At 31.8% G+C, this 16,953-nt stretch overlaps 1 protein-coding gene across 2 annotated transcripts in view; it reads left to right on the top strand.

Moving 5' to 3' along the window:
- LOC142226095 (uncharacterized) overlaps positions 1-10,190 on the top strand; it is an 87,767-nt gene extending 77,577 nt beyond the window's left edge. For both annotated transcript variants that reach the window (XM_075295970.1, XM_075295969.1), the window contains exon 6: positions 3,569-10,190. In XM_075295970.1, the coding sequence (XP_075152085.1) occupies positions 3,569-3,932 (364 nt within the window). In that variant the 3' untranslated portion in view covers positions 3,933-10,190. The remainder of the gene's footprint in view (positions 1-3,568) is intronic.
- The last annotated feature ends 6,763 nt before the right edge of the window (positions 10,191-16,953 follow it).

The following is a 16,953-nucleotide window of genomic DNA, read 5'->3' as shown; positions in this document are numbered from 1 at the left end:
TAAAATAAAAATGCAATTTAATGCCAACGCTACTTCGCAACTTCAAGGTGAATCTTCCGAAAAAAACCCATACCGCCCATACCGCTAGGAGTGAAAAAATTTTAAATTTTAAAAGATCAATACGGTACCCACCTTTTGATAACAAACATATTCTTTTATTCTTATAAAGGGTGATACGGTCAAAATTTGGTCAATATAAACTTGACGTATTTCTTTCAATTTTGCATTTAAAAACCTGAACACCCCTCATTTTGAAGGTGTGTGTGTAGAATGTTGCTCCTATTTTGATTTTGGAATTCACTCTTCAGTTGTTAAAATGCCGTCCAAACAAGAAGAGCAGCGTATCAAAATTTTGCTCGCACATCGCGAAAATCCGAGCCACTCGCACGCAAAGCTGGCAAAATCGCTAAAAGTTGCCAAATCAACCGTTACAAATGTAATTAAAGTGTTTGGGGAACTTTTGTCGACAGCCAGGAAGTCTGGATCGGGGGGAAATCGAAACCCGGAAGCCGCTGAGACGACAAAGAGAGTTGCCGGTAGTTTCAAGCGAAACCCTAACCTCTCTCTCCGATATGCCGTAAATAAGCTGGGTGTATCGTCTACAACCGTGCATCGAGCCAAAAAACGAGCCGGACTATCGACTTACAAGAAGGTAGTGACTCCAAATCGCGATGACAAACAAAATACGACGGCCAAAGCGCGATCCCGGAGGCTGTACACGACGATGCTGACGAAGTTTGACTGCGTGGTAATGGACGACGAAACCTACGTCAAAGCCGACTACAAGCAGCTTCCGGGACAGGAGTTTTATACGGCAAAAGGAAGGGGAAAGGTAGCAGATATTTTCAAGCACATAAAAGTTCGCAAAGAAATATCTGGTTTGGCAAGTCATCTGTACCTGTGGGTTGAAAAGCAGCATTTTCATAGCTTCCGGGACTGTCAACCAAGAAATTTACGTGAAAGAGTGTTTGAATAAACGTCTGCTGCCTTTCCTGAAGAAACACGGTTGTTCCGTACTGTTTTGGCCGGATTTGGCATCTTGCCATTACGGTAAAAAGGCCATGGAGTGGTACGCCGCCAACAACGTGCAGGTGGTTCCCAAGGGCAAGAACCCTCCCAACACGCCAGAGCTCCGCCCAATTGAGAAATTCTGGGCTATTGTCAAGCGGAACCTAAAGAAGACCAAAAAAAAAACTGCTAAGGACGAGCAGCAGTTCACGGCAAACTGGCTTTCTGCGGCGAAGAAGGTGGGCAAGGTGGCTGTACAAAATCTGATGGCAGGTGTCAAGCGTGAGGCCCGGCAATTCGGATTTGGATTTGAACTTGAGAAAAGAAATTTAATTTGATATTTTAAATAAACGATTTCACCGATTTACACGCGTTTTCCCTTGACCAAATTTTGACCGTATCACCCTATATATTTGATGAAATGATAGAGTTGATTGTAAATTTCACGAAACAAAATTGCACACTAAAAGAAATGAATAAAAAATAATGAATAAACTGAAATGAATAAAAACTATATTATTTTAGTCCGTTTAATTCACAATTGCTTACCTTCACTAAACGTGCATTGTTTTCCATTTTTACAATACTACAAACCCAGGTAATTTCAAATGTGTTCTGTCACATACCACGCGGCTATTTGTTGTTGCACACTTTATTTATTTCAACCCTTTGCTATGATTTGTTGCGTTCAAAATATTTATGCACACGTTTTGAATGCAGCAGATAGAATGTCGCCAATCATGTTTTTCAATTGAAGCGAAAAACAAAAACCCAACCGTTCGTTACGAGTAACTTCCACAGACTGATCTCTTCATCATACGTTGTTGAATAAATACCCATTCTCTTGTCCTCTTTTCGCTTTTTCCATCGCTCAAAATTATTAAAAATCAATCACGAAGGTCAATCACATGTGTAATTGGAAACACAAAAATTTTCAATCACGTTTGTAATTGAAAATTATTTCCGAATTGATTAAAAAATTGATTAAATCAATTAATATTTTAATTTGGAAACGTAAAAAATATCAATCATTTGTTTAATTGGGTTTTATTCGAATTTGATTAAATAATTAATTGAATCAATAAACATATTAATTGAATCCGTTTGCAAATTCAATTAAGTGTTTAATTGAAAAAAAGTCGGTGATAATTTTTTGTGTGTAGGATTTCGAATCAAAATTAAAACAAAAAACATATGCCAGCAAAAAATTGATAGTTATGCCACAAACATTTCTTTTTAAGTGTATCCCGGGATCGTACATCTATTTTTTCCACTACCGATAAAGTTCTTTTGGAAATTTAAAATTTTGGTCAATTCCATGGTAGCTCATTTTCTGCCAAATACTTGAATTTTCAATTTTTCGTGTGTAATTGCCTTTGTGGACGAGTATGGTTCAACCCCAGGTCGGACCGAAAAAGTTTTTTAAAATTGTAAAAATTAGATAATAAGAAAATAACAATGTAATAAAAATAAAAAGTGAAATTGGCATTTTGTATTTTGCTTTTTAAAATTCTTCATTCAAATGAACTTCCATTGGATAACTTCGAATGCTGTGCAAAGAATCCGAAAACAGAGTATTTCCATCCTATGACAAGCCCATGTAAAATTCCCAATTTTCAGTACTTCTGGATCAAAAGTCAGGGATCCATACTACATTTTGGATGTTCTTTTTATTGCCGGGATCTATTACAGTATAAAGAGATTTAACCCTCTAATGCCCAATCCCGCCTTTAGGCGGGCTTCATTATATCAGGAAGCTTTTAGTAAACCACACCTTAACATAACAAAAATGGGTAAAATAAAAAGAAAACTTAGTTAAAACTGTTCCTGAGGCTTTGCAGCATATATTTATTTATATGATTTGGCATCGAATTTATTCACTCAAAGGCTTATAACTTTGTCATTTTTCGGTTGGTCTTATTTCTTACATTTAAGTATCATCTTACGAATTTAGCAGATCAAAATACATAAGAAAAGTCACCTCTCATCAAACGTACACGAAAAGAAATTTATTTTGTAAACTAGTGTTTTCAGCATAAAGAGATCTGAATCTTATTAGCATTTATATTTACTTCTTTACTTTTTCCATAAGTCGGGTTTGGTTACTTTAAAAAGACATTTAGTCGATTTTCCAAAAATAGGAATTACGTGGTGCAATTGCTAGCATGTCAGAATACAAAGGGCCGTGTATTCAATCCCAGTTTCGATGGAATACCAAAAACTTGTTCTGCCATAGTTAAGCTGATTAATTTTCTAACCATTTCAAATCTTCTCCAAGTGGTTTTACTGTACTGCGAAACGCCGTTCGCGTTTAGCCAGCACTCATCAATAGGATACAAAGGACTGAAATTTGTGTCTACTAACAAATTTCTTTGGGAGCGTGAGCGAAAATTCACAAGCCCTTATCCGTTTCAAGACATTGTCTTCAAGGGACTTTCTTATATATATACCTATGGTGAAGGGAATCTTTGTTAGATATTATTTTTCCCCCAAAGACAACATTACATAATCAATTAGCATTTGATAATATTATATTAATAATTAATTTTATATTTCATAGATATGGCATTCGTTTGGCCACAGCTTTAACGAAAATTGTTATTGAACGAGGCTATAAACCATTTGTTGTGATACGTCCACAAAACGATGCTTCTCGTAACCTTTATACTAAGTTAGGCTTTGAAAAAGCTTTTGAAACGTGCCGCGTCAAAATGACACCATATCCTATGCATACAAATGGTGCTGTCGAACCATCGGCCCCCGAATTTAAGGTAGATGCGGCCGAGGCGAATAAAGAAAATCAACCGATTGATGAAGGCATCGAAGATATGCTGGCTGAAAAGTGTGATATCAAGGCTGATGAAGCAACGGGCAAAACCAAAAAGGCCACTACGGCCGATGAAGGTATCGGTGAGGATAAGTAAATAATTAGTTAGGGATTATCAAGGAAACACCATACACAAATACACACACAAACAAACACACGTATACACGCAGAAATAAAATTTTTGAATAATGGTTTATTATTAAAAAAAAAAAGAATATAAAGCAAGCTGCAATTTTCCTTGCTAAAAGCCGTAAACCAAATCAGTAGTGATGAATAGATGAAACAAAATAAATTATTATTATTATATATGAAATGGAAAGCGGAAACAAAAAAAAAAAATAAATAAAAACCCAAACTATATACAAAACAAATATAAAATAAAATTTCCAAAAAGAAACAAAAACACACAAACTAAATGAAACAATGCTCTATTAAGTTTATTATTAAATGAATTGAAGTATTTAAAGAATCTCTCTCTATATACACTCAACATATATTACAAAATAAAGAAAACCAACAAAAGAAAGAAAGAAAACCCACAAGCGAAACCCTAATATAAACTACAACAATATTGAAATAAGAAAACACGAAAGAGAAAACTCACTGATGACACACACAAAAAAGAAAAGCAAAACCAAAATTCCTCCCACGCAAAAGAAGCTAAAATTCAACACAACTAGCGAGGAAACCTCACAAAAAAATATATATCCTTCCTTTTTTCTATTTATTTTAACGCTTTGAAAACAAAAAAAAAAGAAATTTATCTTTACTCTACTTACAAAAAAATAAAAGAAAAGAACAGCAACTAAAAAACTGAAAATTATATCTATATTGGATTTTAAGAAAAGATTTTCAAATATTTATTATTTTACAAAAATTACATTTTCCATGAAAATTTAACAAGGACAGAAAAACCTAGGTTACAAAATTATTGAAAACCAAAAAAACTGTAATAATTTATTCGTATATAACTTTACAATACATGCATACATACATAAGATAATTGAATTATCCCAATAAACATAAACCTTTGAAAAATTTATAAATTGAACATTTTTCTTAAGCCACATTGCATGAAAGCATGTAGAACTCAAATATTAAGCAAACCATAAATGGTTGTCATATACTTGAATTTCCACTCTTTATAGAAGAATAATGTGGGCAAATGTATTGAATTCCAATCTTTTTCAAAGGCTTATGTTTATTGTATAGTACTGCGTTGCCATCCAAAAAGTATACTTCTTTTTATAAATAATTTTTGAAAAAATGAAATTTTAAAATTAATCATTAGGCTAATTTATAATATAATATGCACTCGTTTGCGAAGAAACTACTTCACTTTTATTTCATTGAAAAAAAAAAACGGGAAATTTTTGGTTTTATTTTTTATGACATCGTTGAGTGGCCAAAATGCAAAAAAGGTTTTTTATGAACTTTTTTAAAAATTTTTTCCTAAAGAAATTTGGCGTTACGACCAGGGCTGTGGAGTCGGAGCCGGAGCCGGAGACTTGGAGTCGGAGTCTGAGGATTTTGCTGGAGTCGGAGCCGGAGTCGTAGAAATTTTGCTCGACTCCGACTCCGGCGAAACAAAATTTGAAAAACACTTCATATCTTTCTAACTAAAGAAATATTTCGACAAATTAGATTCAATTAGGGTTTTCAATCGAAAAACGAAGTACTGGATTTCAGGCCACTGAATTTCACGGTGATGTAAAAATTAGCTTTGACTAGAATATGGGCTGAATTGGTCATTTGCATTGTCCATGTTTAACATATTAAATTATCGATTTTTGACCCTATATATACTCATGATAAATGTACAATTTTAAGGCAATAGGTTAGGTTAGGCAATATAACAGTAGAACCTAACGTTCTGAATTTTTGTCAGGCATGTCGAGTTCGAAGATAGGTCATACCGGACGATTTTGTGATATAGCAACACATTTAAACTCAACTTCCGATTTTTTTTAAGAAATTTTTCCAGTCTAAAATTTTCATAAGATTTATCAGAAATTTTGAATTAAGAGCTACTTGAGATTCATAAACAAATGCGGAATTTTCCCGTCGGCCCAGATTTTGAGATAGCCCTACATAATTACTTGAGAAATATACACCCGATGTCTTTGGAAGCTGTAATTTTAAATTAAACCACTGCTGGTCTTTTGGGAGAAAGTCACTCGAAATTCTTTACATCGATGTTTCACCATTTTAATTCGTAACTGTCCAGCTATTCCTGTTATATATTGTATGTTGTATTTAAAATTGCGCTTGTCCTAATTTTTGGCAGCTTATGTTTGCTTTATATATCCGACACATTACATTATTTAACATCTAAACATTCTATCTGATTAGTCCGACATTTTGATTTTATTATTATTTTTCTTTTTTATGTAAATTTATTTTTTATAAAATGCCTATATAGACCAATACCAGAATTTTACTTCTAAAACTTCTGGAAGCTTAATTATTATTGAAATGTTGTGTTTTTATAAATATGTACATATTCTGGATATTGTTGTGGTATAGTCTTGTGTCGTATTTTAATTTATTGATCTGATATTAAAATGTAGAGTTCTTTACATCCCAAAATTGCTGAGGTTTGTCGTTGAGTCATATCAACATTTAAAATTAGAGTTCTCTTGGGCATATAAACACATATGGCAAAATAGAATACTTATGTCGGTCTATTTTTGGAACCTTAAAAATACAATTGGAATACTGTTAAAATGAGATTTAGGTATACCACCTGGAGTCGACTCCGGAGTCGGAGTCAGAGACGAGGCTAATAAGAAATGCTGGAGTCGGAGTCGGAGCCTGAGTCGAGCAAAATTGACTCGACTCCACAGCCTTGGTTGCAAGATGTGCAGTCATAGGTCATAAGGCCACAATCAACGAACTTTTTTGTACCAACAACAAAAAGGTCTGGTGAAAAATCCAAAAACATTTCTAAAAATCAGCAGTAGTGACTGTATGGAGAAAGCATCTAATTTCCCTTTAAATGAAATGATTGACGAAAATACACTGGAAAAAACTCTATTATTAATGCAAACACCGATTGATATTCTTCAGCTTACAATATTTTAGCTGTTTTACTGAAACAGCAAAACATCAAAAATTTTGAAGGAGCCATGCTACTGAAGTTTATACACTGAAAAAACATTATCTTGATACCAAAGATTTCTTTTCCTTAAAATTTGAATACGACTTTGAATTTATATTTGTCCTTCTTAAGTGATTCGACTTAAAATGGGTATCCTGGCTATAATAATTCTGATAAATTCCTCAAAATTAATGAAAGCGTTATTGACTTTTTGCATCTTGACAACAAAGCAGAACAATATTCAAAAATAGGAGATGCCTTTCAAAACATTCTTTTTAAGATGTTTTTACTTAAAACATAGCATACTTTCTACTTAAAGTCGAGTCTGAATTTGGGAATTTAAGTTGTCGATAACCCATCGTTAAAGGACTCTGATAGCACATTAAGAAAAAAGTATAAACACAAATTTGTTTCCTAGTATCAAGTACACCGAAACTCCAATGTAAAAGGGAGTTTTGTCTTAAAGATATCCTTACTTCAACTCTCTGCTTCTATGGCTCGGAATCATAACCAAAATCATTAGTGTAAAGGCAAACTTTTTGGAACCGGAAAAGCTACACATTGCTCTTTCAATCCCTATGAAATGTTAACATTAACTCCCAATATATAATAAAGTAAAGGTAACAATAGATAAAATCCATTTGAATTAAAAGTAAATTTTAAACCTACACGTTTATTTAGATCCAACGAAAGATTTTGAACTTCCTGCAAAAATATTGGTATTAATTCCGAACCATTCTTTAAGAATGGCTCGAGAAAATATAATTTTTCGGCAAAAATGTTTCAAAGTCCCCATCCAAAAATAACACTGATCTGGGATGTGATCATATTCCTTATTGGCGTGTATGAACAAAGCTACTCACGAAACAATAAATGCCAGTTTAAAAATCCAAATTGTAACAAATACGTTATTGAATTAATAAATAAATATGAAACTACTTGAAAATAACAAATTTTTTCTTAAAAAGGTACTTTGAACCAAAGATTCAAAATCCTCAATATAAATCTTAGCCTATTTTTAAACCTTTTTTTATTTTTAATACAGTTAATTCAGTTATTTCAAAGACTATTGGCCATATGCAAAATAATTTATTGACAGTTTATCGAAGGAATTTATATGGTAAAAGTTTTCTTTAACTTTTTTGCATATGAGGGTATTTCCTTAAATCAAAAATGTTTTTTGTTACTTTAAGAAAAATTCGCTTTATCTCAAAGACAAATGGCTTTCACGGAAGTATTCAAATTTCAAAGATCTCTGCAATCAAAAATTTAATGAAATAAATTTTAATGCAAAGTTTATGAACATTTTTTAGATTAAAATTTGTTTATTTGAAAGAAATTTTGTTATTAATGTTGTGTAAATCGTGTATCCTAAAATTTAGGTTGCTTAACCCTTCATATTAGATCCTCGTTGTCTGTCAATATGTTATTGAATTATATGAATTACGAAAACGTTTGAATTAATTAATTAACCAAATCTTTAAGAAAATTGGTCAATTAATTAAATAAAAGCAATTTATTAACCCTCTAATGTCCAACCCAAGCCTTAGGAATAATCGGGTTTAAAAACTAGCAGACAATGATTGCTATTTCATTAAACAGTTACTGCTTTTCCTGCGTCTACTAACAAATTTCTTCGGGTAAAGTTAAAATCAATTTCGAAAAAAGTGAAATATGCAAACGTTAACTTAAGCAGTTTGTTAATGTTTTTGGAGCAATCTGGTTGGTTCCACAAAAGTAAATAATAGAGAAGGTTCAGTGGTTAACACTAGAAGTGCCCATATGTAATAGGTACTTTTAGTTAAATGTGGTATCACAATGGACTGAAAAGTCTAAGTGAGCCTGAAATTTAATCAGACTGCCACTTTAACCTAACTTAACTTTAGTCAGCGTGAAATAACTAAAATTTTCGGCAAATTACAAACAGCAAAAAAGACTGCTAGAAAATAAGTAATTGTAAACTGGAAAACAGTAATCGGCGTGTGTAATTATTAACAGGGTATTTTCTAAGATCGTATATGAAAATATAAAAAAAACAACAGATGACATACACAACACGAATATAATGTCAAGAAACTAATCAACTAATTGTTTTCCACTACCTTTTTAGTGTTACATTAACCATGATAGGAAATATTGCTTATTAACACATGATTTCAATTATCATAATTCGATTATTACTATAAGTTATTAAAATATCACATAAGAATACAAATGTATGCATGTATTCGTAATGATATCCAAAGGCCTATGTAGTTAACAAACTTATAAAGTGAGTTGGAAGTTAAAGTAAAAAACAAAAACAAAAAATCTAGAACTGGTTAAAGATACATCTTAATTTTATATCTATACAGCTCATTAGCTAAAACCTTATAATTTATATTAGAAATATACATTTCGTTCATTTATATAATTTTTTTATGATAAAATAGTGAGAAAACACTACTAGGAGAATATCAGAAAAGTCAAATAATTTTAAACACTCTCAATCTAGTTTTCCTAAATCAGCAACCAAATGTATGGCAAATGATCTAACCTCAATCTTATTAATTTAGTGTGTATGACAAAATTACATTTTTTATCCATTTTTAACTACACTACATACAATAAAGGACATTAAAAATGTCTCTTAGTATTTATTTGTACTCTGTTTAGAACTTGTAATTTTTTTGTTTTTGTTCTTTTTTATATAAAAATTTGAAGCTTTTTTGCCCAAATATTTACTATTTATTATTAAATTTACGTACATATATATATATTTATATAAATAAAAAATAAATAACACAACTTATTAACAATAAAAACAACAAAAAAATGAATGACAAATTCCCAGATAATGTAATTCGTATATTTTTTTTAATTAAAGTCTTCTGCTTTAAGTTAAGCGATAAATAAAATTTAAATATTTTTATTAACAACAAACCCCCTAAGAAACAAGAAAAATATATATGAAACAAAAAGAAAAAAAAAAAACACACCACAGATCAGCAGCTACAACAACAGCAAACGTTTTATGAAAAACAAAACATAAAACTTTGAAGAAAGAACCCAAAGCAACAACAATATCTGCAAGATAAAAATCAAAATTCCGAAGCTGATGAATTTTAAACAAAAAAAGGAGGAAGTAAAGAAAAAATGTTCTGGTGTGAATGAAACGCAAAAAAAAAAAAATATACCAAACGGAAAGGGATGAGAAATATGATACAGAAAGAAACAAAAAAATAATAAAAGAAAATATTGGAAAAAAAAACTAAATTTGTGTATTTTATTTGAGGATGCTATAGTAATTTACACTTCTCGTATCAGCTGTCTTCCTTTACTTTACTCGTAGTAAAAAGTAGTAAAAGAGAGAAATATTGAAAATCCTCTCTGAGTTCAATATTTGTTAAATGTACAGGAATGAAGATATAGTAAAAAATTGTAAAAATGCCAAACAAAAAACAAAAGAAGTATTGTGATTTAATTTTTTTTTAACAGGTAAGTTAAATACTTTTATATCGCAATTATTTTGACAAATTGCTGATTATTTGCAGGAAACTTTGAAATCCTTATTGCAATGCAAAGGAGCTATGGGTTTTACTGTGTTATTAATAATACTCCTTGTGCAAAATTTGATATCAAAGTAAAACTCTGGCTTCTGGGCCATATAAGAACAGTAATAGCCCATATTATCAGTATCTTATATGGGGGGTTTGTAACACATACAAATAACTATTTCTGACTATAGAAAGTACACTACGGGAAATTGGTGTAAATAGCCACTGAAGGACCTATCAAAGAACTAGTACCGGTGCTTCAGTTAGTTGCAATTTTTAAGTAGTCGTAATTTATTGATTTCCGTACTCGTTTGATATTAAAATCTTATTGGATCTACGCGTCTATTTCGTATTTTATTTCAATTCGACATATTTCAAAAGTTTTTTTTCATTTTGGGTGCGTTTCGGATATCCCAATTGAACTTGGACTGGTCCATACACACCATCCTGTGGTTGACCCATTTCCCGTAGGGTAAATATAGTCTTGAACAGAGAGAATTTACACGCACAGAAAAAACATGTTTGGACAGGGTTGCCGCATCCATTTAATGCTTATCTAGAGTATGTAATTGTCGCGAAAACCATGTAATAAGCAATAAGCATTTAAATGGTTGTCAAATACCGCAACATGTTCTATTATTTAAATGATAGAATTTGAGGGTCGGGAAAATCATGTAACTGACCATCCAATTTTTTTACCTTTTTGCAGGGGAAAAGGTATTTTTATGGGTTACGTATAGACATGTCTAGAACCATTACATCCCAGCAAAAAAAATGGAAGTTCTTCCAAAGGCACAACTTTAAAAGCACTTCCAGAAGATTCTCTCCTAATGATTTTCTTTATTTTAACTATCTAGGAAGTTCTTTTAATTCAATTTTTTATAACTTGGGGTTTTCATACTTTTAATGGGTAATTTTAACTTTTTTTGTTTCAAATAGGTTAAAAACAGAGTAAGAATATATAAAATGGTACAAATCATTTAAATTTTGTCAGAAAAAATGCTAAATCATATCTGAAAAAATTATGAATTTTTAAAAATATTTGAAGTCAAACGTTTCCGACAAGCGTTAGAATCCATTAAAAATTATAAAAATTACTTATTTGACAAAATATCACAAAATTTTTTAATTTACATCCAAAACATTGAACTCGACTCACACCTAAAGAAGTGATGCAAATTCAGTGCTACGGCTGTTGAAATGGAGGACTTCCGTCCTATGACAAGCCCATGTTAAATTCATCGCTTCTGCGTCAATTTTGCATCACTTCCGGATCCAAAAAGAATATTTTCATTACTTTTTTGGCGACGCTTTTTTTGCTGGGATGGCCATAAAGACCATGTACATTTTTCGTGACCATTTAATTTTTTAAGTTTTTTGCAGCGAAAAGAATTTTATAAAAGCATTGAGCAGGTACACACGATTTTCATTTTGCGCGTCAGTCGTGTGTTGATTGTTTCTTGGAATGGATGGAGAATACGGAATTACTGTGTTTTGTGTTAATTTATTTATTCAGAAGTGGCACGTGGTTTTATATGAACACAAAAAAATGGAAGTGTAATTGAAAAAAAATGTACCTGTTTTTTGTTCTGTTTTTTTTTTTTTTAATTTATGGTATAATTTATTTTTATTTGCAGTTACATGATGTCTGATGGTAATTTGATGGGCCCGAAGTAAATATGGAATGATTACTTATTGTTGAAATTGAACCAAAATAGAGTGTTTAAAAATATGTGATGTTTGCTTGCACGACATTATAAATACAAATAAACAATGAATTAGTTTATAAATAAATAAAGTTAATTTTATGTTTTCTTTTCTCGTCCTTTTCTCGACGACGAAAAAAGTTTTTTTCATAAAGATCAAAACATTTTACCTTGTGACCATGTTCTGGAAGGAAAACTTTTTTTTGACGAATACCATAACATTTTAGATCCTGACCATTGTCTTTTAATGGAAACAAAATTTTTTTATCAATATAAAAATATTTTAGATGAGGACAAAAATAGCTCCTATCATATTATTTTGCTCTTCGAATATGATTGTGACAATCACGTTTCTTCTCTGCGTGTATAAGACGATATAACGTTGTCCGTCTGCCTGTCTGTTGTAATCACGCTACAGTCTTCAATATTGAACCTATAGTGCTGAAATTTTGCGCGGACACGTATTTTGTCTACAACCAGGTCCAGTTCGAAGATGGGCTACATCGGCCTAAGTATCGATTTTGCCCCCATATAAACCGACCCCCCCAGTTGGGGTCTTCAGCAGATAGACATAAAAACTTTTATCCGATTTGAATGAAATTCAAAACGTAGAGGTACTTTTGGTCCATTAATAGGTTGCCGAATTTGGTGTGAGTCGGTCAATGTTTTGGTACTTTTTTCGCAACAAGTGGTATTTGTTCGGTATTGTTTTGAAATTCCAAAATGTGGAGTCTACACGTTGAGTCTAAAGCACAAAGGTACACATAATTTTCCTCTAAAAAACGTAGAATTTTATAAGGAACATAGTTAAGAAAATATAACAATAATCGATCATAAAACTAATCATAAAACTAAAAAATCGGTTCATAATTGCGCGTTTGCAAAGTAAAACAAAATTTCATACACCCAAGGTGTCCAACTTCCAACGTCTATAGGCCAGCCCGTGAACCCACTAGGGACCTACAAACCTGTAAACATAGAGAAAAACATCTCAGCTTTGACCATTGCCGTATCTAGACATTTTTAACCTCCCTATCTATACTACAGTAACAATATATAATGGAAAATCATATATAGGTTTTCACATTCTAGGGGGGCTAATTTTTTTCTGGAGGGGGCTAAGCCCTCCCACCAGAGGCCTTACTACGCTTATGGCTTTGACACAAAGAAAAAATTTTGTTGATATTTTAATTCATTCAAAAGTTACAGTATTATATTAAAAAAAAGCGATTTGGAACTACTTTGGTTTGCAAAATTTAAAAAGAAATAATTATTTTTGTCATGACATATCTACTACTTTTATTCGAAAGAATTTGTCGAGTAACTTGTAGTAAAAAAATTTAAAAGAGGCATGCATTTTGACATTGTTCCCTTAAAATTGTTTACTACTTTTACTATTTTTTGGAGTTGAGGAACGGTTTCTAGTAAAAACTAGTAAAAGTAGTAATTAGTAGTACGTAAAGGATATATTTGTCAATATAGAAAAATAACAGAAAATGTTACCTACTACAGGCAAAGAAATACAACGGGTATATGATAACAATTGTTGTTATCATACACCCAAAAAAGTTTGTTATTCATAACAGCAAAAATGTTTGTTTTGGTTTACTGAAAAAGGGACAGCAGTAGGGTGTAGCTGTTTCAGAAAACGTTCGTTAGTTGAAAAAGCAAACATTGTTTACAGCTAAAATAGCAAACAAACGCTTCTGGAACGTTTTTGACAAACATCGCTGCTGAAATAGCAAACTGCGTTAGATGTAATAGCTAACATTTTTATTGCTATAACAACAACAAATGTTTGTTGTGCCAGCAACAAAATTTGACTTTTTTTAACGATATTTTAAAATAAAACGCGTAAATCATTTAATACTATAACTTCTACATTTATGTAAAAGTGTGAATTAAATTGAATTCCATCGAAGTCAATTAAAGAGCTATTGGAAGTTGAGTTGGAGTGTTGTCCATGATTTATTTTTGTTTGCTTTTCTTCTTTGGCCTTATACACGCAGATAAAACATAACAATGTTAAGACAACCTGTAATGAAAAGAACGATGCCATCAAAGGTGGCCAATAAAATAGGTACTTTTTTTAGCAAAAAATCAAAGCAATTCGTTTAGTATGAATTGCTTTGATTTTTTGCTAAAAAAAGTACCTATATATTATATATATTATTCACTTAGGCCACATTTAGTTGGCATTATTTCGCTAAAATAGCAAGGTTGTAATGGTTTAGTACTCACATTTAAGGTGAACTTTGCCAATTGTGATACCGCAAGTGGCGAACTTCTATCTTATCATTGATTGCTGCCCAATTCCATGTTTAGATCAAAGACAATGAATCTCCTTTTTATAGCCGAGTCTGAACATTATTTCCATTGCGTTAAAAATTTTAGAGAAGCTTTAAAACATTCAGAAATTTCAACAGCAATTCACAGGGAGTAATCCACCGTTGCAAAATTTTATGGTGTTTTGTCGAAACAAGGCGAGCATGATAAGGATTGTACGACGGTTGCTCCCATACATCCGAGTATAATAGTAATTTTCCAATCTAAAAAATTATTAACCCTGGACAGTCATCGTTCGTCAAAATGACGACGCGTAATTTCATTTTCGATTTAAAATGCATTTTAGTCGATTGGGAAATCATAAATTTTAGTTATACTAATTGAACTATTTTGGGAATTTTTATTTTATACTAATTAAACACAAATAGAATAAGAAAATAAAGTCAATTTTGGTTCTCATTTTTGCTTACGATGTAAATTATAGCGTCTTGAAATAAGCCGTAGTCAAAATGACGAAGGATGACGTTAGTGTACAAAAAATAAGGATGACTTTCCAGGGTTAAAACAATATGTGCATTTCCTAAAAGAGTATGAAATTTCCTAAATGACAAACACAATACTTACCAAATATGATCTCCACAATAAAATTTTGGAAAATATATTCCAAAATAACACAAAATAATAATATGATTTTTTTTTTAATTTCCCGGCTTGCCTCGTGTTAAAGTCTTTTAAATGTGATGCTTTCGCCGCGTTGACATTTGACATAATAGGTCTGTTCGTGTACTTTTCCAGCAAAAAATATACAGTAAAAACTAGCAAGAGAGTAAGAGTGTATTTTGCTATCTTTGCTTAAAATTGCTGAAAAGTATGCGAACGCAATCCAGTAACTATTTGTATATTCCAAATTTCAGCTTCTAAAACATAAAAAACATTTAACGTATCCATTTTTTTTAGCTTCCAGTATAATTGCGGAATATATACATTTCACTGGTGTTTTTTTTTTTTTATCAAACACTCTAGCAAAAATTTACAATTTCTCAATCTGATAACTGTCAAACGCAGTCTCTCTCACTTTAATGTTTTAGAAGCTGAAATTTGAATGCGCAAATAGTTACTGGATGCCATTTGCGTAGTTTTTTGCAATTTTAAGCAAAGAGAGTAAATTTCTCTCTTGCTAGGTTTTACTGATAATTTTTACTATAAAAATACGCGAACAGACCTAACACTAAATAAGCATGCTATCATATGAAAGAGGAGGTAAAAATAATTTTTTGTCACAGAATCCGGATTTTCATCGGAAAATCATATTGACAAATGAGGCTCATTTCCCACTCGGCGTCTACGTCAAAATGCAAAATTATTTTATCTCATGGTTCTCCATTCTCAACGTACGACTGTTTAGTTTGTTTAGTGATCTTGCGGAGTTTCTTCTTTTTTTCTCGCAAATTGTATCACCAGTTAGGTTTCATGGTTGCAGCTGGTTGGTGTTGATCTGGACAGCGTTTATATTTAATAATTATGTGCCACACAAGCAACCAAACCGTTGTTCTTTTGCAGGAAACGTTTCCGGGCCGGGAGACGTTTTCTTGCAAATTAGCCACCAAATACTTGTGATTTTCCTTCTTCCTGTCGGACCCTGTGAAAGAACGTCATCAACCCAGCATCCAATAAACACCTCAACGATATGTTAGAATTCGTAAGACTATCGAGGACAAAAGGGCTACCCACTTTCCGATTTGGTTATGCAAATTTACATGAATATATATCTCATGAATTACATGAATATCTATCTCAAAAAATTATATTATTCTGCTCGTATTAGAAAATCCGTTTCAAAAATATAGTCCTTCTAGAATATCTTCATCGAGTTTGGTTTTGCACGTGAAATGAAAAAGGGTCTTTATAGAACGGCAATATATATTTATGCCAACCACATTTTCATAGAGGTTTGTTATATAAAAATCTCTCTGTAAAAACCCCGGCGACTTGTTCCCAAGTGTTTTTAATGTTTAACCCATATTCTGATAGCGTCGTCATATGACGACAGAAACATTGGCATATTCAATGCACCAGTGTACCATTATCGCTGCACAGAAAAAAATAAAAAAAACAACAAGGGTATTCTTTGTTAATTGCGACACCCATTTTCCGGAAACCTAAACCCGATATGACAATTTTTTTTTCATATATATACTAAAGGTAGCCTATACATGATATGAATCAAACATTATTATAATCGGATGATTATTTTATAACTCGGGTGAATACGGGTTAAAGTTTTTTAATGTGTACAATTTGACTATTTTTGGCTTACTGCAACAGTAATTCTACTTTCAAATAGACTGAAGTGAATTTATAATTTTATTCGGACCAGCAGAAATTTTCAGCAAACTACTGACTTTTCTGCAGTTTGCCTGCTGTTCCAAAATAACAGATTGTTTGCTGTTTTAGCAAAACAACTGCTAAAACAGCAGCATTTTGTTTGCT

The sequence above is a fragment of the Haematobia irritans genome, chromosome 2, assembly GCF_050003625.1.
Source record: "Haematobia irritans isolate KBUSLIRL chromosome 2, ASM5000362v1, whole genome shotgun sequence".
Taxonomy (NCBI): domain Eukaryota; kingdom Metazoa; phylum Arthropoda; class Insecta; order Diptera; family Muscidae; genus Haematobia; species Haematobia irritans.
The sequence above is the reverse complement of the archived record's forward strand: the minus strand, read 5'-3'. Positions and strand labels throughout refer to the sequence as shown.